General features: G+C 43.5%; 1 protein-coding gene and 1 pseudogene across 7 annotated transcripts in view; one reads left to right on the forward strand and one right to left on the reverse strand.

The window, feature by feature from the left end:
• LOC139234909 (A disintegrin and metalloproteinase with thrombospondin motifs 14) overlaps nucleotides 1–25,781 on the reverse strand; it is a 244,455-nt gene that overhangs the window by 121,366 nt on the left and 97,308 nt on the right. For all 7 annotated transcript variants that reach the window (XR_011588361.1, XM_070865779.1, XM_070865778.1 and 4 more), the window contains one exon: nucleotides 801–884. Coding sequence is in view for 6 of the 7 variants with exons in the window: in XM_070865779.1 (XP_070721880.1) it covers nucleotides 801–884 (84 nt within the window). In the remaining variant the exon portion in view is untranslated. The remainder of the gene's footprint in view (nucleotides 1–800; nucleotides 885–25,781) is intronic.
• LOC139234722 (large ribosomal subunit protein eL20-like) lies at nucleotides 23,393–24,529 on the forward strand (annotated as a pseudogene).

The following is a 25,781-nucleotide window of genomic DNA, read 5'->3' on the forward strand; positions in this document are numbered from 1 at the left end:
ATTTGTAAAACTGAAGTGTTTAATGTTTGTAAACTTCCCTTTAAACCCCCCCCCCCCCCATTCCCGACGCCTGATTTGTAACCTACGCCTGATTTTCTAAAGTGTAGACAAGGTTTTTTCGAGCGTATAAAAATCTTCACTTACTCCATTCTAAGTTAGTTTGGAGTAAGTTTTCACTGACGAAACTTTGAAAACAGGCGTAAGTGGCTGGACACGCCCCCTTTTGAAAAAAAAATTCTGTTCCAAAGTGAAACTAACTGACTAGAACTGGAGCAAACTAAATGACGAGAATTCCGATTTCTAAGATACTCCGTTCTACACCAGTTGCTCCTAAAAGTCAGGAGCAAATCATGCGGAAACTGAGTCTACAGCAGAAACGGCCATTCGGCCCAACTGGTCAATGCCAGTGTTTATGCTCCACATGAGCCTCCTCCACCCCTCTTCCTCTAACCTTACAGCATATCCTTCTCTTCCTTTCTCACTTATGTACTCATCTAGCTTCCCCTTAAATGCATCTATGCTATTTACCTTATCTACTCCCTGTAGTAGTGCGTTCCACATTCTCACCATTCTTTGTGTAAAGAAGTTTCTCCTGAATTCCCTATTGGATTTATTAGTGACTATTTTATATTTATGACCTCTAGTTTTGAATTTATGCAATACTCTAAATACCCTACAACACATTATAATTCATTTTCGGTTTTGGTAAATAAATGATCCCCAGCTCCAATTAACATCCAGCAACTAGTAATTTGGACAACTATACCTTTAAAAAAGATATTATGTTGACACCGACTCACCTGTCTGTAGCCTACCATGATCATCCTGACCAAAACTATGTTGATGTGGGTACCCAATGATTCATCATGGTAGATTTCATCAACCTGTAACAACAACACCAAAATATCTCAAACATGGCAAATAAAAGTGCTCCTGTTGGGGGAAGCTACTATGTACAGTTGATTCTTGACTTCAGGGACGTGTTCCATCCTTTGTCTAAAGTACCTTGTTGAGGCTTTACTTTCACAAATTTTCCCTTTTTACTCCAGCAATTAGTATTGGGAAAATCAAAAATTGGACATAGGATAATGACAGTTTTTCTCTGTAATTAACAACCAGCTAACAAAATTGCAGAAATACATAAATGTTGAAACTTGCAATTTTTGCCAAGAGATTGCATAAGCAGGTTATTAATTAAGCAGAAAAGGCATTTAATGCGTTTGTGATTTGGAGATCTGTGAAAACGTATTTTTGTGTTTTCTAACATTGTACTTCATACCTGATCATCTCTAAAATTGAAGTTAGGGAAAACTAGGAAAATGCTCTCAAGTCAGACGATAGAACGGCAAGCTTCAATCCTGCCACTATTTTACTGGTCAGTACACCTGGAATTAATGATTTAGACGAGGGGATTAAATGTAGTATCTCAAAATTTGCGGATGACACTAAGTTGGGTGGCAGTGTGAGCTGCGAGGAGGATGCTATGAGGCTGCAGAGTGACTTGGATAGGTTAGGTGAGTGGGCAAATGCATGGCAGATGAAGTATAATGTGGATAAATGTGAGGTTATCCACTTTGGTGGTAAAAATAGAGACACAGACTATTATCTGAATGGTGACAGATTAGGAAAAGGGGAGGTGCAACGAGACCTGGGTGTCATGGTACATCAGTCATTGAAGGTTGGCATACAGGTACAGCAGGCGGTTAAGAAAGCAAATGGCATGTTGGCCTTCATAGCGAGGGGATTTGAGTACAGGGGCAGGGAGTTGTTGCTACAGTTGTACAGGGCCTTGGTGAGGCCACACCTGGAGTATTGTGTACAGTTTTGGTCTCCTAACTTGAGGAAGGACATTCTTGCTATTGAGGGAGTGCAGCGAAGATTCACCAGACTGATTCCCTGGGATTGACCTATCAAGAAAGACTGGATCAATTGGGCTTGTATTCACTGGAGTTCAGAAGAATGAGACGGGACCTCATAGAAACGTTTAAAATTCTGACGGGTTTAGACAGGTTAGATGCAGGAAGAATGTTCCCGATGTTGTGGAAGTCCAGAACCAGGGGTCACAGTCTAAGGATAAGGTGTAAGCCATTTAGGACCGAGATGAGGAAAAACTTCTTCACCCAGAGAGTGGTGAACCTGTGGAATTCTCTACCACAGAAAGTAGTTGAGGCCAATTCACTAAATACATTCAAAAGGGAGTTAGATGAAGTCCTTACTACTCGGGGATCAAGGGGTATGGCGAGAAAGCAGGAAGGGGGTACTGAAGTTGCATGTTCAGCCATGAACTCATTGAATGGCGGTGCAGGCTAGAAGGGCTGAATGGCCTACTCCTGCACCTATTTTCTATGTTTCTATGAATTGTAAATCAATGTTTAACTGATTCACTGCTGACTCCCAAATGACATTGATTGTATCAAACTTGCCACAAGTTGTAAAGGAATTAAAAAGCAATGGTTCCTTGACTGTCATTGAATAGGATCCACAAGGTTTAAGACTAAATAGGTCTACTTCTTTCCTAAAAATCCCGATTATCGATTTTTTGTATTACTAGTCAACAGTCTAAAGTCTGTTGTAACACACTTAAACAATGGGCCTAAAGTTGCGGTCGGAGGCTTCCTTCATATGAATGCCTCTGACTCGAAAAAAATCTACGAATCTACCTGTTGGTCTCAGAGAAACGTAGGATCTCAGTCGGAGGCCTAGATTAGCTGCGCATCGCAGAGGGACCTGTCTTCGAGGTACGCAAGTCCAAGCTGGAGTCACGTGAACCTGTAAAACTAATCACGATGCAGTATTCTTATTGTGCGAGTTCCCATTATTAACAATGGGAAAAACCCCTAAAACACCCAAACATAACATAATAAATAAAACAAACACATTTAAAATTATTTGAAATTAAAGTTAATTACATTTTTTAGAAAAAATATATATTTTTGGGAATTTTTTTAAAATACGGTTTAAAATAAACTTACCTTAATGGATAGGGTTTTTAAACCTAAAAATGTGTTTTTAAATTTAATTTTTATATGTTTTAAAAGTCTTATGCTGGTAAAAGTAGGCTATGCATTTGCTTTCACCAGGCATAAGAGTTTGAAGGACATTCGCTGGGCATGAGTTGGGCAAATAGCCCAATCTCGGCCGTGCGAATGTCCTTCCTGTGGGATCGGAAAAGCCGGTTTTCGGCGCATGCGCATCGCGCCCCGAATACCAGCTTTTATGTGGCCTTGCTGGGTCCGTGCGCACTTTGTACGCACCCGGTTAGGCAGGAATTTTAGCCCCAATATTCTAATAGCACTCTTAAATTATGATATCATCAGATTCAACAACCCGTCCATAAAAGAGAGCTACAACCTATGACTTGCAGATCTCATATGAAAATATGGAGATACAGCTTTGGAGTATGGTGCGTGAGTTTTTACCGCATAAAAACAATTCAAACTGTACAACACATCAACTCAAACGCTGAAGGAGGTCTCAAATCTAACCATTTAATTACTGCTTTCTTTAATTAAAGACTAAGGGGCAAATTAAATTGATGCCCACTGGCTCTGCGACTGATGTATGATGTCTAATCTGCCTGCCCATGGTTGTATGGATGTATCCATGCCACTCATTTGGAATATGTTGGTAAGGCTTGCTGAAGATGAAATGGTACCTCAACACCAAGCTATACGTTTCAGTTGGCATATTCACCAGAAAAAAGTGACCACAGGGAGAAATGACAGCCATGAAACTCAAGAGTAGGATTCTATTCACTAAGTGTGTGGTGGTCTACATGGACTGGAGTGGATGTGGACAATCCCAGGAATAGGCAAAGTTTAACTACTTATCTGCTCATGGACTGATGCACAGATTACTCCTCTTCTCAGTGTATCAAAGAGGCTACTCACTATAATGTATGGGAAGAGGAAAGAAGTGCATAACACTGTAGTCTGAAGTAATGGCCATGATCAATACTCACGTCTCCCGATAGTGTTATTAAACACTATGGGGGAGAAATTGGGGTATTTTGTGCCTCCAGTTAGTGCCCTCAGGGGGTGCTGATGGGGCGCAAATGATTTTTCGCCCAGCACTGCACCGCTAACAACTACCACTAAATACCTTGGGAGTTTAGCAGTGGCGGTAACCCGTAACGTCCCCCTCTGCTGCGCCAGCGATGACCACATCACAGTGCGCAGCAACCCGTTTTCACCCCGGAGCAAAAATTCAGTATTGCCCCCTGCACCAGGCGATGCCAGCGACAGCTTCGGGGGGGGGGAGGGGGGGGTACATGGTGGCCCGCCACTTGCGAGCGCTAGTTAAAAGGGAGGTGGCGTGTGTGTGAATTGAGAAAAAAAAATCAGCCACCTTACTTGTCGCAGCTCATTGCCTCCTTGAACGCGGGGTCCATGCCTCAATCTGGCAGCCTGGCACTCCGCTTGAGTGCCAGGCTGATGGCATGGCACCCCGCTCCCCGGTGGTCCAGGTAGGGCCCCGTAGAGTGTGCAGCTAGGCCCTCCCCTTTAATGAGGCCCCTCCTACTTAGCAGCGTTACGCGGCCCAGTGCATAGCGCTGTGTCCCGCTTACTTAGCTTCCGCCCCGTTAGCGCCCCAGAGAAGAAGAGGAGCCCATTTTTTTGTGTTCCACTTCCTCTCGGGGGCGGTAATCCCAATTTCGCCAGTGGGGCAGGACTTCCGCGTCTGGCGCAAGAAGTCCTGCCTTGCGGATGTTACCATCCCCAAATGGGGCACTACGCAATTTCCCGGCCTATGAATAGAACTCTTAAGTCATGGTAATTTTACCACATATTAAGCATTTACATCAGAATGTTACTATTTTAGTTGGTAATAGCAGAGAAAGGGCACAGGGAGGAGGATTGTTTGCTGGCATTATTCTTTTCAGACATAATTTAGAGAGCTAGCAGTCTGGCATTTAATAGAACAGTAAGAATCTTTGTAATTTTTGTCTCTTCATGTATATCCCAATAGATGCATACAGACCTGCAAACACCCTCTTCGATTGCCAGTGCACCACCTGCCCCTAAAGCTTTGAGTTTTAATGTCACAACCTGCCCGGAGGATTACAGAAATATCTAAAAACTCCCACCATATCCAACTTCAAACGGGCCATTATAAATGCCAGATTTCGCACCCATTTCCCTTAAGGTGAAGAGCATTAACAAAAGCAAAATAGTGCAGATGCTGGAAATCTGAATTGAAAACAAAAAATACTGGTAATACTCAGCAGGTCAGGCAGAATCTATGGAGAGAAAAACAAAGTTAACATTTCAGTTTGATGATTTTTCATCAGAACTGATCTTTAGGTCAGAATAAAAGATCTAAACCAGATGTTCTATGGATTTATAATGGCCTGTTACAATTAATTGGACACATGGAAAATCTTCTACCTACCAAGAAGGGAGGTTCCATAATGAATCCAAAATTCAATATACATTCAAGTTGCGTGACATGTGCAATATGTTAATGCACACCTTCATATTAACTTTCCAAGCCAATCAGCTTTGCATAGACTACAGAAAGGGAGGAGCAACAGATCGTGGCTTGGAGTGGAGGGAATGGAGAGACTCATCGTCTTTTGGATGAGACGTTAAACCGAGGCCCCGTCTGCTCTGCTCTCTCAAATGAACGTAAAAGATCTCATGGCACTATTTCAAAAAAGAGCAGGGGAGTTATCCCCAGTGTCCTGGCCATAATTTATCCCTCAATCAGCATAACAAAGAGATTATCTGGTCATTATCACATTGCTGTTTATGGGAGCCGCGTTTTCCACATTACAACAGTGACTACAAAAGTACTCCATTGGCTGTAAAGCGCTATGAGTCATCCGGTGGTCGTGAAAGGCGCTTTATAAATCCAAGTCTTCCTTTCTTTTTTTTTTTAAAAACAGACTGCAAGTCCTTGATATTATTGTGGCCTCCTGACAACAACAACAACTTGTATTTATACAGTGCCTTTAACGTAGTGAAACATCCCAAGGTGCTTCACAAGAGTATTATGAGATAAAAATTTGACACCGAGCCGCAAAAGTAGAAATTAGCGCAGGTGTCCAAAAGCTTGATCAAAGAGGTATGTTTTAAGGAGTGTCTTGAAGGAGGAAAGAGAGGCGGAGAGGTTTAGGCAGGGAGTTCCAAAGCTTGGCGCCCAGGCAATAGAAGGCACGGCCATCAGTGGCCGAGCGATTATAATCAGTGATGCTCAAGAGGGCAGAATTAGAGGAGCGCAGACATCTCAGGGGGTTGTGGGGCTGGAGGAGATTAGAGATAGGGAAGGGCGAGGCTAAGGACAGATTTGAAAATAAGAATGAGAATTTTGAAAGCGAGGTGTTGTTTAACCGTAAACCAATGTATGTCAGCGAGCACAGGGGGTGATGGGTGACTGAGACTTGGTATGAGCTAGGACACGGGGTGCCGAGTTTTGGATCACTTCTTGTTTACGTAGGGTAGAATGTGGGAGGCCTGCCAGGAGTGCGTTGGAATAGTCATGTCTAGAGGTAAGAAAGGCATGGATGAGTGCTTCAGCAGCGGATGAGCTGAGGCAAGGGCGGAGACAGGCCACCACACGTTAAAAAAAATCCATGCACAGGCATCTTCCACCCTCGGGTTCTTCATTCGAAACACCTGTGAACTCACCCTTTTTTTGGCGTGGAAGCAAGTCATCCTCGTTTCGAGGGACTGCCTATGACGACGGTAGGGAGAGGGTGTTAAATATTGAGAAACTGGTAACGAGGCCCCAACCCGCCTTGTACGAACCATTGCGGTTTTTAAAGCGGCGGGAGAGTGTCCCGCCATCGACAGGCGGAACACTTTATTGTTCCCACCGTGCAAGTGGGATTCTGATTTAAATTCAACAGTTGCCGCTCAAAAAACTCATCATTAAAAGGGAGGAGGGAGCATCTAGCTCAAGATGATAAGTGCTTTTTACAGAACTCCTTGTGGGCCAGGAAGGACAGGAGTACTTCTCCCCGGCCACTCAACAAAGCCTTCGGCCTACCACTTGCCGATTGCAGCCTCTCTCTCCCCGTCGCGATCACTGAACTCCCCCATCCTTGCCCTCGAGCCCTGATCTCTTGTTCCCCTCTCCAGTGATAGCCTCTCTCTCCATCCCCCCACCCCAAGCCATGATCTCTTGTTGCCCCCTCCTGCAATGATTCCTCTCCCCGCTCCCCCCATGATGGCCTTTCTCTGTATCTCTCTTCCCTCCTCCCCTCCCCGATCGGCTTTCTTTGTCTTTCCACACCCCACCCTCGATGGTTTTTCTCTCTTTCTCCCATACCAGCAAGCAACAATCTCTCACGCCCTCCCTCCCAATTGCCAGGGATCGTCCCCAAGGGTCCCCTACTACAACCTCCTGCCACCAGTTTTCTCGCCAGTCGTCAGCCAGCCCGTTAAATTGGCTTGCAGTCAGATGGGGAACAGAAAAAGAGATCTTGCCAAGGGATCACAAGTCTTAACCACTAACACCATGATACCAAAGTCCTGCAATAAAGCCTTTAGAATCAGAAATTGAAAAGATCATTTGGTTGCTCAAAGTTCGATTCGATTGCCTGGATTGGTTGAGAGTTGCCCTGTTGCTAAAGTTGACGAAGCCAACACACAGTGGATTGCAAACCAGTCCCAGTTACATTAAAATGCAGAGGTCCCTAGTCCTCTAAAGCTGTATTGTAATGCAACGTGCAATCCAACTATGATGTCTTGCATCTCTTGCATGCCAAGTGACCACCATTTTACACATTAGTGATATAAATGTGGATTATAGATCATAGATGCTGAAGTAAATAGCTGCATAATGCAGAATATCAATGTATGCTCAGAGGTATCACTAGGATTTCAGTAAAGCATAATGGTAGGCAAACACAATTTTGCACCATGGCCACCTAAACTGTGAAAAACATACAGCAGTTTTACTGCAGGTTATGTCCTGCCAATGTAGGGCTGTTTCTGGAGAAAGCATTTTAAATCTATGTCACATTAGGGTGTAGAATTGGTGGTTATATATCTGTAAATAGTGGCGAGAGCAACTAGAGGTGATTAATTAATTAACAGTATCAAATAAGAAATGCATCCTACAACATTAAATTTGTTTAAATGTGATTTTTGCTATAGTGTGTTAGTATCTATAAGTACACCTATTGGTAACACTGGTGCTCTAATCCTAATGGCGCCTCAGATCATGTAGCAACATATTATCTCCCATTAGATGCAGCATCACCTTGAATTATAACACCTGCATCCACTTCCTCCAATGTTCGCGTCACAAGCTCAGTTACTGATCAGTGCTCTTGTTGGGGGTGGAGATGATGTGAATTGTGCTTATGGTGCTGCATATTCTCATGCTGATTCTAGTTCTCATCATCAATATGCCAGTGACGGTTCTCTAAGATGCATCAATTGCATTTTGTGTAAATCTACAAAGAGTGATAATGAAGTCCTTGAGAATTGTATCACAAACTTACATGTTTATATTGTTACAGAGTACGTCATCTGCATACAAGACCGTTTAGTAAACAGGTAAAGGGCTAGAAATTCAATTTTTGGTCATAGTGGCCAAAAATATCGCTATGACTCCACTATGATTCCGAGGCGAACATTTGGGTAGAATGTGCCAGACGATAAAAATCAGCGCTGCTCGAAGATTTGTGGCACAAACCGCAAGTTTTTTCCGAGGCCGATACAAGTTCGGCCTAGGGAGGGGGGAAAGCACCAAAAAATAAATTCCCCCCCAAAAAAATTCACAAAACATTCACAAGACCCTTTTCTATCGAATCGCTGCAAAAGAATTCAAAATAAAAACTTTAACTTGTCTTTTTTGCAGGTCTTCTTACCTACCGCTGTTCCAAGGGCTGCAATGCAGTTTTTTCCCATGCAGGTTTTCTCGTACTATGTATGGGTGCACTGTGAGCCAAATATCTGCTGAAAGTGCTTTTTCGAATCTTGCATGCCGGCGGTCCGCTCCCCAGTGATATTTAAAAAATGACGGCGCAAGACTTCAGTGAATTTCCTGGTTCGCCGTTTTTCGCCAAAAAATCGGCGAAACACTGGGTGCATGGTTGAAGAATTTCCAGCCCATAATGTTTTCATTTGTAATGTTAAGGAATATACAAACAGATGATTTCATGTGCTATATATTGAGCAACATCTGTCATTTGTGCTTTATACATATCTAGAAATACTCACCAGAATCAGCACTGTCACCACCAATGTCAAAGTCACCATCTGTCTCCAAAGATTCCCACTTGAAAAGTTCTACCACTCTCTCCTCTCCAACCATCAGTGATCACAGGAAAGAAATTCCTCTTTAGGGACCTACATGAGCACTTTTGCCAGCCATCTTGGTATCACCAAATGTGTTTGGTATCCTTGCAGGTTATTTTACCACAGCAGATCTTATTTAACTGCTCAACATCTTCCCATGCTTGAATTTGGTGGATTCATAATATTCTAAAGATTTCTAGTTAGAACTACTTCCACGATGACTTTGACTTTCTACTCAGTAAATTGAGGATTCCTGTATTTTTCAGGTGAACATCCATTTTCTGCATCACAACAGCAGTATTGCCACATTATAGTTTATTGGGATCAAGGACATAATTTTCAGCTAGTTAAATTGCTTGTTATTGAAAGTTAGTTTTTATTCGATAGCTTAAATTAGCAATGGTGGGACATTGTGTGAAAAAGCCACAACGTGCCATTTTAACGGCTAGGTGGCAACTATGCATAATTAACATGAAAACTGCCTTAATGCTCTCAGATATATCTTCATATTTTTGAGAGATGGGAAAATAGATTTAGATTTACTACCTCTTTTTCCTAAATGAAAAGCTACACAAGACAATTTCATTGCAGTTAGAGATGAAGACAACAGAACTCAAGTGGGCAAATTTTAAGTCTAAGTGTTTTCTTTTAGCCCGTTGCTGAGCAGTCAGATTAAAAAGGCAAATCTTTCCTCAACTCCTGAATAGTGAAATCTGTCTCCCTTAGCTATGCACATAGTAACCTTGTTTAATCAAAAGAAATATTGCCTTAATCTGTGAAAACACTTCTTGTGCTTTAACAGCTTCATACAGAATGAATGTGTTGACACTGGAAGGGGTTCAATAGCTGAAGAAAGACACGAGAGGCTGCTGATGTAGAACAATAAACTGACTGGTTGTGAAAAAATAAATAGACCAGTTCTGACATCAGCAGAGGACAAAGCTAACATTCAGAAATCCCATTCACAGAGCTGTACTGAACCACAGATCAATCTCTTGGCAGTGAGGAGTCTCCAGTAATGCATCCTATTTAATTGTAGTGTACAAATCGAAAGGGAAGGTAACCATTGCCTGATAATCTGCACCCAAGAATATCGATTTATCTGCTAGGATAGCTGTTCACTGAGTAGCAAATGTGAATGGTAACAATTCTGTGATCATACTCTGAAAATACAGTAAAGAATTAAAAAGTGCCCCAATTGTCCTGAATAAAGAAAAATCCTCACATTGCAAGGAAAATCTTCTAACAGGCTGCATGCAAGTTCACTGGTGCAATCTGAGGCCTTTTAGGGGATCAGGGTTTGTTTCTGGCAAAGGGAAAGATTTTTCTCTGTGAGGTCGAGTCCAAAATCAAAAATGTTACTTAAACTAAACAGTTATTATTTAGAGTCATCTTTTTCAATGCCTGCACTTGGGCAGCTATAGTTTTGATATTTAACATTTTATTCATAATAAAGATTCCTAATATCTAGGTTCTTAACAGTTTAAAAAAAAAAGTAAAGTTTCAGCTCCTACAGTGCTGCGCAAGGTTAGCATCATAGTCAATAAGAATGACAAAGTAGAGCTGATTTGCCAACTAAGACGTTTGTGTTAAAGGTAGCTTTTGAAGTAAAACCAAATTCCAATAAACCCCATAATTAGGTTGCCAAAAAGCATTATTCCTGGATTAGAATTTCTATATTTAATTAAAGCATCACTGGAATGTGACACTTGGATGAGATGTGTTTTGGTCCTGAATCAACTGCACTGTTAGAAAACACAGAAAAATTAAAATAAAGGCCCCAAAATACTGATGAATTTCTATCGATTATAATAAGTCAATCAAAATGAATGGGTGGAGGATTGTGCGACGGGGGATTCCCCATTATGGGTTACTGGCAGCTGGAGTCCTGTACCTGGAAATGGAACTTGGAAAATTACCTCTATAATGTATGAACATTCTGATGGCTCAAGAGATAAAAAGGCACTCTCTAGAGTTGTACGGAGCAGGATGCTCCCAACTTAAATCTCTGGTCTCTTCTGAGGTAGCTGATATATGCCAGGGCAGCAATAGGGGCGTTATCATTTATGTTGGCATGCAGGTACAGCAGGCGGTTAAGAAAGCAAATGGCATGTTGGCCTTCATAGCGAGGGGATTTGAGTACAGGGGCAGGGAGGTGTTGCTACAGTTGTACAGGGCCTTGGTGAGGCCACACCTGGAGTATTGTGTACAGTTTTGGTCTCCTAACTTGAGGAAGGACATTCTTGCTATTGAGGGAGTGCAGCGAAGACTCACCAGATTGATTCCCGGGATGGTGGGACTGACCTATCAAGAAAGACTGGATCAACTGGGCTTGTATTCACTGGAGTTCAGAAGAATGAGAGGGGACCTCATAGAAACGTTTAAAATTCTGACGGGTTTAGACAGGTTAGATGCAGGAAGAATGTTCCCAATGTTGGGGAAGTCCAGAACCAGGGGTCACAGTCTAAGGATAAGGGGTAAGCCATTTAGGACCGAGATGAGGAGAAACTTCTTCACCCAGAGAGTGGTGAACCTGTGGAATTCTCTACCACAGAAAGTAGTTGAGACCAATTCACTAAATATATTCAAAATGGAGTTAGATGAAGTCCTTACTACTCGGGGGATCAAGGGGTATGGCGAGAAAGCAGGAAGGGGGTACTGAAGTTGCATGTTCAGCCATGAACTCATTGAATGGCGGTGCAGGCTAGAAGGGCTGAATGGCCTACTCCTGCACCTATTTTCTATGTTTCTATGTGCATTTGTCCCTGGGCAATGGAAAGAAAAAAAATCAAGTTTCTCCACACCTAGTACTATCCAGTGCACATGCATGAACATCAGGTACGAATAGGGTCAGGCTTAGATATACTGCCCTCCATAGCCAAATAGTCTGCCAACATTCATCATCTAAGCTCACAAACAAAGAATGATGCTGAATTGCTACCAGTGCCCATAGGATTGAACTCCACCAAAAGTCACACATTTAGGTGTGGAGCAGAGAAAATTGGGGAAAGAATGCAACAGATGTATTTAGCATCAACAAAATCATCAATTTTAGATGCCGCATTCATCCAAATTAACTAAAGCTGTTTAGTAAGACTACTGCAATTAATCATACAACATCCTAAAATGTTTAACGTTTCTCAGCTTTAAAAGAATGGAAAGCTCAAATGTCAAAAGTACAGCAGTGATTGTGTACTGCTACTCTTTCATGAGTTAATTCTGTAAACCAGATGTTTATCAAACTATAAAAACACACGCTTCAAGTGATTTGAATTTTCTGTTTTGAGTTGAACATGGCATGAATCCAGCTAGTAAAAATTATTTTTTTCTTAGTTGGAACAGTCATTCTAATCCCGGCAGGGAGAATAGACAAGTGAAACCTCTATTGAAACAACACACTGTTCTAACGAGAACGTCAATTACAATATTAAAAGATACAGGGTTCAATTTTCCCCAAGCCTGTTTTCTGGCGTATTGCCAGAGTTGCGCCACTTATTTAGGTCAAGAAATGCGCCAGAAAAACATGTCCGAACTTTTCCTGATGTTTGTGCTGTAATCTGGAGCTGCTCAGTGCAGTCACCTTGGGGGGTGAAGCCTGCGGTCTGCGCCGTAAAAAACAGCTGGGCCTTCTGCGGATGCGCAGAGAAGAAAAATGAAGTTCTTGACGTCGCTGAAATGGCCGCACATGCGCAGTGGAGCTCCCAAAGGTCTTGTGTCCTCTCCTTTCTTCCCACCACCCCCCACCCCCCCCGAATCTTGTGACCCCTCTCTCTCCCTCCCCCCCTCCCCCTTCCCGGGCACCAAGCCTTCGGGTCGGCAGTCTGCGACCCTCTCCGGTCCCCGACTGAAGTGCCTTCCTGGTCCGCTGTGGTGAGTACCTTCCTGGTCCGCTGTAGTCCCCGAGTGCGTGCCTTCCCAGTCTGTGGCCCCCGAGTGAGTGCCGGTCAGTTTTCTCCCTCCCCCGCCGAGCCTTTTCGTTCCCAAGTGAGTGCCGATCCCGGTCCGCTTCGCTTCCCGTCCCTAGCCCAGGCCGAATGGCCTCCGATTTACTTACCTGCGCCGATTTCTTTAACTCTCCGCAAGGGTTTTCTCGAGAGACCACATACGCTGGCATAAACAGAAATGGAGTAACTATCAGTTGGCCAAAGTTCCCTAAATGGCCAGAATTGGCGTAGGTGGCTGGTTATGCCCCCTTTTGAGAAAAAAAAACTTACCTAAAAAAAACGTAACTAAATGATGTAAATTGAAGGGGAAATTGGGGATTTTTAAGTTAGGCCAGAAAAAGCAGCCTGCTCCAAAAAAAACGGTGCAAATACTGGGGAAAATTGAGCCCACAGACTTTTCTAAATATCAAGGCCTGACGACAACAAAAATATGTATTTTAGTCAAAAAATGAACATTTTAAGCATCAATACGGAGTTTGCTTACTAATTAAGTTTTCTGTGCCCAAAACTGAAAGAAGTATTTTTGACAATACAACAATAACAGCTTGTTAATTGACTACTTTCCAGGCGGATAGTAAATAATTCTTCATGCAAGCTGTAATTCGCAGGATGCCAAATATTTCTTGGCAAAACAGCACTGCAGAAGGGCTCTCCTAAAGTTCAAGAGTAAACCACCAATTCTAAATAAGTATTAGGTATGATCCATAATAAAGGTACACAACTTCTTGTGCTCCCTTTTCATTTCAAATAGATACATTGCATCAATTAATAGAGTCCACAGCACAGAAGCAGGTCACTTGATCCAATGGTCTACGCCGTTATTTATGCTCCACACAAGCCTCCTCCCACCCCTCTTCATCTAACCCTATCAGCATACCCTTCTATTCCTTTCTCACTCATGTCTTATCTAGCTTCCCCTTAAATACATCTATGTCATTTGTCTCAACTAGAGGCAATTAGATAGATTTAGAAGAAACAATTATCCAGATCTATATTACAAAAAAAAGCCTGTGTATTAAGATTCATCCATACAGCAAAACATGTCTGGGCTGTACTGCAAACTTTGGTTATTTTGTAAATACATGTATACAAGCAGCATACACTAAAGAACAAAATGACATTTATAAATCTCCTGATCACATTTCTGAAACCAATTCACATACTATGAATTGCTTTTAAGAGCAGTCAGTGTTATTATCTAGATAGATGTGGCAGCCAATTTGCTTATAGCAATGAGACAAACAAACAGTATTTCCTTTTTGATGATGCTCATGGGGGGTGGGGGCAAAGGGGAAGAATGTTGGTCAGGACCACCTGCTTTATTTCAAGTAGTGCCATGGGATCTTTAACATCCGACCGGAATGGGTGGAAGGGACCTTGGTTTAACATCTCATTTGAAGGACAGCATCTCTGACTATGTGCCACTCCCTCAGTACTAACTTGGAGTGTCACCCTAGATTTTATACTAAAGTCCTTGAGTGGAACTTTGACGGTACTTTCTGAGGGTACAGTTGCACCTCTCCAGTCTGGCACCCTCGAGACCTGAACTGTGCCGGAACAGAGAATTTTCCGAACCACGGGCAGTCTTGCTTGCCGGTATCAGTGGACAGCGCCCGGGCTCCTCTTTGTGTGAGTACGTGCCACGACAGTCTGTGGATGGCTCCCTCAGCAGATGGAGGGAGTTTTAAACATAAGCGTCTCCCTGACAACGGAGGCAGCTCGAGCCTGGAGCTATTACAGGTCCTGTCAAGGGGACAAAGTGAGCAATAAAAAGTAATTCGATATTATGACATCACAAGGATGGAGGACAGTGATTGATTCTTCCATATTAATTGAATTACTGGACAGGAAATGAATCTTAAAGAATGCTAATAACTGATTTAATTTGCTTCAATTGCTGATTTTCTAATTTTAAACTTAATTTATAATTATGGTATATATTATTTAATTTTGTTTAACTATAATTAATCTTTATTATACTGATTTTATTATTGTATACTCCTTATTGTTTATATACAATGTAATTTGAATTTCTTTTTTCATCTATGTCTATCTACATGCACTTCAGACCGGAGCCTTTAACCTCTTTTTACATAGAAACTTAGAAAATAGGTGCAGGAGTAGACCATTCGGCCCTTCGAGCCTGCACCACCATTCAATAAGATCATGGCTGATCATTCACCTCAGTACCCCTTACCTGCTTTCTCTCGATACCCTTGATTCCTTTAGCCGCAAGGGCCATATCTAACTCCCTCTTGAATATATCCAATGAACTGGCATCAACAACTCTCTGCGATAGGAAATTCCACAGGTTAACAACTCTGAGTGAAGTTGTTTTTCCTCATCTCAGTCCTAAATGGCCTACCCCTTATCCTTAGACTATGTCCCCTGGTTCTGGACTTCCCCAATATCGGGAACATTCTTCCCGCATCTAACCTGTCCTGTCCCGTCCCGTCAGAATTTTATATGGTTAAATGAGATCCCCTCTCATTCTTCTAAACTCCAGTGAATACAGTCGATCCAGTCTCACCTCATATGTCAGTCCTGCCATCCTGGGATCAGTCTGGTGAACCTTCGCTGCACTCCCTCAATAGCAAGAACGTCTTTCCTCAGATTAGGAGACCAAAATTGAACACAATATTCCAGGTGAGGCCTCACTAAGGCCCTATACAACTGCAGTAAGACCTCCCTGTTCCGATACTCAAATCCCCTAGCTATGAAGGTCAACATACCATTTGCCTTCTTCACTGCCTGTTGTACCTACATGTCAACTTTCAATGATTAATGTACCATGACACCCAGGTCTCGTTGCAGCTCCCCTTTTCCTAATCTGCCACCATTCAAATAATATTCTGCCTTCGTGTTTTTGCCACCAAAGTGGATAACCGCATATTTATCCACATTATACTGCATCTGCCATGCGTTTGCCCACTCACCTAACCTGTCCAAGTCACCCTACAGCCTCTTAGCATCCTCCTCAAAGCTCACACCACCACCCAGCTTAGTGTCAACTGCAAACTTGGAGATATTACACTCAATGCCTTCATCCAAATCATTAATGTATATTGTAAAGAGCTGGGGTCCCAGCGCTGAGCCCTGCGGCACCGCACTAGTCACTGCCTGCCATTCTGAAAAGGACCCGTTTATCCCGACTCTCTGCTTCCTGTCTGCCAACCAGTTCTCTATCCACATCAGCAGATTAGCTCCAATACCATGTGCTTTAATTTTGCACACCAATCTCTTGTGTGGGACCTTGTCAAAAGTCTTTTGAAAATCCAAATACACCACATCCACTGGTTCTCCCTTGTCCACTTTACCAGTTACATCCTCAAAAAATTCTAGAAGATTTGTCAAGCATGACTTCCCTTTCATAAATCCATATTGACTTGGACCGATCCTGTCACTGCTTTCCAAATGTACTGCTATTTCATCTTTAATAACTGATTCCAACATTTTCCCCACTACTGATGTCAAGCTAACCGGTCTATAATTATCCGTTTTCTCTCTCCCTCCTTTTTTAAAAAGTGGTGTTACATTAGCTACCCTCCAGTCCATAGGAACTGATCCCGAGTCGATAGACTGTTGGAAAATGATCACCAATGCATCCACTATTTCTAGGGCCACTTCCTTAAGTACTCTGGGATGCAGACTATCAGGTCCTGGGGATTTATTGGCCTTAAATCCCATCAATTTCCCTAACATAATTTCCCGCCTAATAAGGATTTCCTTCAGTTCCTCCTTCTCGCTAGACCCTCAGTCCCCTAGTATTTCCAGAAGGTTATTTGTGTCTTCCTTCGTGAAGACAGAACCAAAGTATTTGTTCAACTGGTCCGCCATTTCTTTGTTCCCCATCATAAATTCACCTGAATCTCACTGCAAGGGACTTACGTTTGTCTTCACTAATCTTTTTCTCTTCCATATCTATAAAAGCTTTTGCTGTCAGTTTTTATGTTCCCAGTAAGCTTCCTCTCATACTCTATTTTCCCCCTCTTAATTAAACCCTTTGTCCTCCTCTGCTGAATTATATAATTCTCCCAGTCCTCAGGTTTGCTGCTTTTTCTGGCCAATTTATATGCCTCTTCCTTGGATTAAACACCATCCTTAATTTCCCTTCTTAACCACGGTTCAGCCATCTTCCCAGTTTTATTTTTACTCCAGTCAGGGATGTACAATTGTTGAAGTTCATTCATGTGATCTTTAAATGTTTGCCATTGCCTATCCACCGTCAATCCTTTAAGTATCATTCGCCAGTCTATTCTAGCCAATTCACGTCTCATACCATCGAAGTTACCTTTCCTTAAGTTCAGGACCCTAGATTCTGAATTAACTGTGTCTCTCTCCATCTTAATAAAGAATTCTACCATATTATGGTCACTCTTTCCCAAGAGGCCTCGCACAACAAGATTGCTAATTAGTCCTTTCTCATTACCCATCACCCAGTCTAGGATGGCCAGCCCTCTAGTTGGTTCCTTGACATATTAGTCTCGAAAACCATCCCTAATACACTCCAGGAAATCCTCCTCCACCGCATTGCTACCAGTTTGGTTAGCCCAATCACTATGTAGATTAAAGTTGCCCATGATAACTGCTATACCTTTATTGCATGCATCTCTAATTTCTTGCTTGATGCTGTCCCCAATCTCACTAATACTGTTTAGTGTTCTATACACAACTCTCACTAGCGTTTTCTGCCCTTTGGTATATTCCGTAGCTCCACCCATACAGATTCCACGTCATCTAAGCTATGGCCTTCCTTACTATTGTGTTAATTTCCTCTTTAACCAGCAACGCCACCCACCTCCTTTTCCTTTCTGTCTATCCTTCCTGAATGTTGAATACTCCTGGATGTTGAGTTCCCAGCCTTGGTCACCCTGGAGCCATGTCTCCGTGATGCCAATTACATCATATCCGTTAACAGCTATCTGCGCAGTTAATTCGTCCACCTTATTACGAATACTCCTCGCATTGAGGCACAGAGCCTTCAGGCTTGTCTTTTTAACACACTTTGTCTCTTTAGAATTTTGCTGTAATGTGGCCCTTTTTGCTTTTTGCCTTGGGTTTCTCTGCCCTCCACTTTTACTTTTCTTCTTTCTATCTTTTGCTTCTGCTCCCATTCTACTTCCCTCTGTCTTCCTGCATAGGTTCCCATTCCCCTGCCATATTAGTTTAACCCCTCCCCAACAGCACTAGCAAACACTCCCCCCTAGGACATTGGTTCCGCTCCTGCCTCGATGCAGACCGTCCGGTTTATACTGGTCCCACCTCCCCCAGAACCGGTTCCAATTTCCCAGGAAATTGAATCCCTCCCTTCTGCACCACTTCTCAAGCCACATATTCATCTGAGCTATCCTGCGATTCCTACTCTGACTAGCATGTGGCACTGGTAGCAATCCTGAGATGATCACCTTTGAGGTCCTACTTTTTAAATTTACCTCCTAGCTCCCTAAATTCGACCTCATCCCGTTTTTTTGGTACCTATATGCACCGCGACAGCTGGCTGTTCACCCTTCCCCTTCAAAATGTCCTGCAGCCGCTCAGAGACATCCTTGACCCTTGGGAGGCAACATACCATCTTGGAGTCTCGACTGCAGTCACAGAAACATCTATCTATTCCCCTTACAATAGAATCCCCAGCACTATAGCTCTCCCACTCTTTTTCCTGCCCTCTTGTGCAGCAGAGCCACCCACGGTGCCATGAACTTGGCTGCAGCTGCTCTCCTCTGATGAGTCATCCCCCTCAATAGTACCCAAAGCAGTGTATCTGTTTTGTAGAGGGATGACCCCTGCACTACCTTCTTTCTACTGCTCTTCCTATTAGTCACCCATCCCCTATCTGGCTGTGTAACCTTTGCCTCTGGTGTGGGCAACTCACTAAACCTGCTATTCACGACATCCTCAGCATCGCAGATGCTCCAGAATAAATCCACCCGCAGCTCCAGTGCCGCAATGCAGTCTGTCAGGTGCTGCAGCTGGATACACTTCCTGCACATGTAATCGTCAGGGACACTGGAAGTGTCCCTGACTTCCCACATAGTGCAGGAGGAGCATGACACGTGTCCGAGCTCTCCTGCCATGACTTAACCCTTAGATTAACTTAATTTGGCAACAACAATTATAAAGGTTACCTACTGATAAAGAAAAGAAAGAAAAGCTACTTACCAAGCACCAGCCAATCACTTACCCCCTTGGTTGTGATGTCACCTTTCGATTTCTTTCTACTTCTTCGTTTACCTTCTGCCCCTGCAGCTGCACCGGCTGGCCTCCTCCTTGACGATCCTTTTATAGGCCTCCGACCCCGTTCTCCCGCTGCTCGACGAGCCTTTCATAGGCCTCCGATCCCGTTCTCCCGCTGCTCGACTGCCCGAACTCGACGAGCCTTTTATAGGCCTCCAATCCCGGACTCCCACTGCTCGACTGCCCAAACTCCTCCTCGACGAGCCTTTTATAAGCCTTTTACATTTCCTTCTCCTGCTTTTTCTCTCTTTCCCTTAATGTTAATACCTAACGTGTTGTAAAATTGTTGTGAAGCGCCTTGGGATGTTTTACTTTGTTAAAGGCGCTACATAAATAAAAGTTATAATTATTATAACAGCTTTTCTTCTAGATTTTTAAAATAAATATATTCTGACATCTATTAGAGGTGCTGATGCAGAAGTCATTTTATGATGAAAACTAAAAGATATTTTTAGGAGCAAATTGTACAGGAAAACTGTAAAGCTGCAGTATAAGTTTTACTTCATTCTAAATCACTGCCACAACATAATTTTAACTGGGGGAGTGGGAAATCAGATTTAATCCTCTTTCAATTATAGTCATTTAAAATGTGGTAGGTTTGTTTACATTTAGAGCAGTTAGGTCAAGATGCAAGCACAACTGAGACCCCAGGCTCCAATCTGACAGACCCGGTGACCTTCGACACGATTGTCTGATAACTTTAAAGGTAAACACATAAAACAAACTTTACATTGCTATCGATCAGCATTGGACAAAATCGAATCCATTTGCTCAAATTAGTAATAGAAAGTGCTTTATAAAGAGGAAAATTTGGCCATTAATTCCTGAGATTTACCATTATAAAATCCTAAATAGAGCCTTACATGTCACTGTACAGCAGATATCTTTACTTTTGAGTACAATGCCAAGAAAATACATTTTTGTTATCCTGCACACGATATTTGAGAAAGATTATTTTACAACAATGTGTACAAAATAAAGATAAATTAAATTCTTCCATTGATGAGCCATGCTTAAAGGACGTGTGGGTCAGCAATAAGGCGACAGCATCGTAGAGCCTATTCGCTAACTTGGTTCCCCTTTAATCACGGCTCCCTTCTGGGAGAATCTACCCGACAATGAATATACAAAAACACAGGCCGTAATTTTCTGGAGCGTCAGCAGACAGGATTGTTAGTGGGTCGCGTGGGAGTGTGTTTTTTTTGTGACAGGTCAGGAACCCATTAGCATCTTGCTGCAACGCATCTTTCCCAATGGTGTGCCTGTCACTGCTGAGCAGACCTGACAGGCAGCGGTGGGCGACCCAATTAAACTCATTACAATCTACTAAACAGGCTTTTTTAAACTTACTTTTTAACTTTAGCTTCATGGCCACAGGAACCACGCTGTTCGGGAACCAACGTCTGTCAACCTGAGGCGGGAGTTCAGTGGCCATTGCTCCAGTTGATTCCTTGACGGCTTCAAATGTACAGTAAAAGCTCCCACCTAACAGATTTCTTCAGCCACAAGCTGCTCCTCACTGCAGACAGAATCAGCAGGCTGCAAGTATTTCCACCAAAGACTCCATCCAGTCTCACTTCATGACCTCTCTCACCATTGACTGATCCCTTCTGTCATCTGTACATCACCTTGGACCACGATAAGCCCCCATACCAGCAGCACCTGGAACACCAACAACACCATCTGTCTCTACAATCACCTGATGCTGCACAGGACAGAGGGCATCAGCACCTGCAAACATTGATGCCCAGGAGGCCAGGGATGGCCTCAGCATGGCCAGATTTACTTAATTGTACGCTGCACACCCTGGCTGCCGCATGATGTGGCAGGTTGGAACCATCCCACACCGACACCATAAAGCATCCCTACAATGACCAAGCCATTCCTTTCATACTCATCACCATTGTGGCGGGTACCGTTATATTTCACCATTCACTGCAACTCACTGAGCCACTTCCAAAGATGCACATAAACCTATCCAAAACCAGAAAGTGTTGAAAATAAAGATTTCAACGTTTGACAGTACATCAATACAAACTTTACATAAAGATTGGATAAACCACCCAAGTGCCTACCCTTGTGTGTTGTTAGTTGTTATGATTGGACTAGGATGAGGGGTGGCTAGTGAGATTGGGATGTGATGATGTAGACAGAGAGAGAGGGATGGTTGGAGATGCAAGTTAGGCTGGTATGAGTAAGGATGTGCACGAGTAGGGCAGGGAAGGCAGAGTGATGGGGATGTGATGAGAGGCACAGCAGGATGAGGTTGAGTGTGGCTTTGTACTAATATTTTGTGTTCTAATCATTGAGACGTTTGCACCACTGCACCCAGGTCCTCCTGACCACATCCTTGCTTGTGTCCTCCTCTGCAATCTCCAACCAGGCTGTTTTGATCACCTGGGGAGGGGTCCTCCACCCATCAGAAGGGAAGAGGACCTCCCTGCGTGCGTATGCATATGAAGGGAGTCATTGGAGAACCTAGGTGCAGTCCTCTGCCTCTGTGCAGTCATTGTCAATGTTTGCAGCATTTTAGTGTTGTAGAACACTGACAACACAAATGTCAAATGTAAGTTGGCCATGGTCCCTTTTAGGAAACCGGTTGAATGACGTCAGATTCCTCTAATTGAGCCGGGAAACTCGTTGGGCGGGCTCAACAAGCCCCATCAACATGAATTCATTTTAGACATTGGAATGGAGCCAGCAGCAGGGCTGCGACCCACCACCGACCACTCCAGACCCACCAAGGTGAGCAAAATCCCCGCCCAACATTCTGACCTACTCCCCCAACAACAGCTATAGATGATGCTAGCAAAGTGCAAGAAACAAAGACATGCGGCAAAATGTGATGCAGATTATTTTTGAGCAAACAGCAAAATGGGAGACTTTATGCAACGCAGCTGCAACCAAGTTTTGATGGCTCAGATAACTGGAAGAAATGTTCTTATTGTTTATGATGTCTTCAAGTTGTTCAGTTTTTTTACACATTTGCAACTTGAAACTAGTTACTTAGGGCTAGAATTTCCTCTAGGATCGCCCATTTACCGCCCGTTTTGAACAAAAATGTAAATTACTGCCCTGTACTGCCTGTTTCACTGCCCAATTATCGCTGGCGGCAATTTCGGCCTACAGTTACCACCAGCGTTGCTGCAGATCGCCCGCCCACATTTGCCACCCAGAAATCCTTCCAAATTTCCCCCAAAAAGTATTTTTTAAGGCCCGTTACCGCCAGTTATCGCTCCCAGCACTACCGCCCATTTTTAAAGTACTTACCTGACTTGGGCCCAGCGTTATGCACGATTAAGTATTGCCAGCTGGGATACAAACTTAATTCAGAGTGGAAACTTTTCACCATCATAACAGGCTGGCTGATCACTCCAGCTATTGCGTCTTCTACAATTTATTTTACATCACAAAGCCAGAAAGTTTAAAAGAGCAGTCAACTAGACACTAATCTGATCATAAATGGTCACCAACACCATGACCTACAACAGCACAGCTCAAATAAGGCACAGCTCCAGCAGGGAAACTTCAGATAGTTTTGTGTTTTACTACAATCTGTTATTGGCACTTGCAGGTCATTTCAAAATTAAGAGGGATTTTGATAGAGTAAAGTAGGGAGAAGCCGTTTCCACTGGCAGAAGGGTCAGATTTAAGGTAATTGCCCAAAGATCCAGAAGGGAGAGAAGATAGATATATATATATATATATATAGGCAGCGACAGGTTAGTGGGTTAAAACAACTAGATCAGGTTTAATTTTCAGTTGGTGTTGAGTTAGCTAATAGAGGTGAAACTGATGTCTTTGGAATTGACCTAGACACCCCCAATCTGGGAGAAGAGTATGAAAACTAGGGTTTGAGTTCCTGATCACTGTCCAGTGACCCCTACTGGAAATTGCATGGCACACTGATGCATGGATGGGCACGCACACACTCTTTCGGGTGGGAGGCGAGTGAGAGGCGACATGAAGGCTTCGAGCACCCTCAAGGAATACAAGGTGATTCGGCGGCGGCTGCCCTCAACTAATGAGCCCGGTCCTACTCTGTATTGGTTGAGCATCTTTGCTCCAAATCATATTGTTGCCAAGTCTCGATTCTGGTACTTCATTTCTTTGATGAAGAAACTGAAAAAGTCTGCTGATGAAATTGTCTATTGTGGACAGGTTTTAAGAAGTCACCAGAAGAAGTGAAGAATTTTGGTATTTGGCTGCGCAATGACTCTTTTAGTGGAACCCATAATATGTACAGGGACCTAACCACTGCTGGTGCTGTCACCCAGTGCTACCGTGACATGGGGGCTCGCCATTATGTTCATTCTTACTCCATTCAGATCATGAAGGTAGGAGAGATTCCATCGAGCAAGTGTCACTGGCCTGCTATGATTTTAGATACAGAGTAAAGCTCCCTCTACACTGTCCCATCAAACACTCCCAGAGCAGGTACAGCATGGGTTACATACAGAGTAAGGCTCCCATTAAACTTGGACACCATAGGTCAAAGGCTAGTATCGAGCCCACTCCATTATGAGCACCGAAACAACCTCGATCATTACCTCTCTCTCCTTCATGTTGGCACTGGTCTCGTCCTTGGTCTTCTCCATTCCAAGGGGCGGCAGGTTGTTGAGGCAGGTGTTGATCAGATCGATCATGTCCGCCTTGTTCAGAAGAGGATCCAGCTTCCTGCCGCACAGGTGAATGAGAACAGGTCTGACAGCCCTCGGATAGGGAACGTGACCCATAGCACCCCCCAATCCCGGGAACCTGGCTTCCAGGGCCCGGCCAGGAGGGCGCGCATCGTTCTGAAGCCTCCGTCTCCCACGGGACCGGGGACTGTTTGAGCCCAGGCAGTGAAGGTCAGCAGGTGGTCTCAGGGTCAGGGAATGGGTGAAGGCTCGGAGGGGGAGCCCCTCATTCCCTGACCCAGAGGGGGATTGCCCCCCATTTCCTGACCCAGAGGTGGAGCCTTCCATTCCCTGACCCAGAGGGGGAACCCCCCATTCCCTATTCCATGATTCCAAGATCAAGTTCCCTCTGCCACACAGAATCCTGCGTTGCCAGCACAAGCCATGCTTCAGCACCAAGAGATCAAACATTTTCTTCTAAAATGTATTGATATACTGTTGGATCACCTAATCAAGCTCGGCTGCAATACACCCTTAGAGCCAAGGGCTGGATAGTTCTTGGTTGGCCGGCACGGACACGATGGGCCAAGATGGTCTCCTTCTGTTCTGTAAATTTGATTCTATGATTCATAGCCAAATAGCCCAAAATTCAGTAGGCTCAAAAGGGATAGCCACTTGGGTGAGATGCTGGAGAGCCGATATAGATCAAAGCTACAAGGAGAAGCAGTACTTCCAGAGAAGAAAATAGGCTGCCACCCCTTTTCAATCTCACTGATCAGGTGATATAACAGGTGATATAATACTCTCCACCTTCCCAACAACTTTTGCTCCCCATTAAATCCAACCAGAGATTTTTGAATTTGATAGATAAGGAGCAACCTCAGCATTTGTTCCATCATCATGAGTTGAATTTCCATCAAGCTCCTGGGCCAACTTCAGTTACTGGAGCAGTTGCATGGAGAAGAAGCAACATTTGCAGAGGCTGATACAAACATTTTGAGCTTGGGACGCATTACAGCTCATTAGCCTTTAGAAAGAAAATCTGCATTTATTATCACATTTCATATACAATAAATTCCTTTTTTTGTTGCAGTCACTGTTATGTCAGCAGATATGGAAACCATTTTGTGAACAGCAAAATCCCACTAACAGCAATGATCAGCCCATCTGCTTTTGGTGAAATTGCTTGAATTTAGACGGATTTAGCAGATGACAACCTGCAATGGGATTCAATCTCAGGGAATCGGTGTTCGAATATATACAGCACTAGGACTATCAAAGGCAACAGGATTACAACCAGGCCTGGGCTGATCTATTTTATTAGCGGTTACACGTGTGAGTGGGATGGGAAGAGGGAGAGGAATGGTTCATTTTATTGCTTGAACTTTTTTTTTTTAAATGGAGGAATGCAGGTTGGCGAGGAATGATGCCTCACTACTGATCTCACGCCATGTCTTGCTAGCAGCCGTGAATTTAGAGACATACTGAACTCAGGGTGTTTACTGAGCGATGCTGCCTGGGTCCGCAGAAAAATCGAAACATTATTTAAAAAATAAACCCAATTTGATTGCAGATGTTTCGCGTCTGGTTGACTGGAATAACTGACCAGTACCTGTGTAACATGCTGAGGGGCTGATTTTGTGGGTGGGAGGAAAGGGATTTTGTAATATATGTAACACCATTCAGGAAAAAACTATTTGAGTCAGCCCACTGAGCTATTCATTGCTGAACAT

Source organism: Pristiophorus japonicus, chromosome 22 (assembly GCF_044704955.1).
Source record: "Pristiophorus japonicus isolate sPriJap1 chromosome 22, sPriJap1.hap1, whole genome shotgun sequence".
Lineage (NCBI taxonomy): Eukaryota > Metazoa > Chordata > Chondrichthyes > Pristiophoridae > Pristiophorus > Pristiophorus japonicus.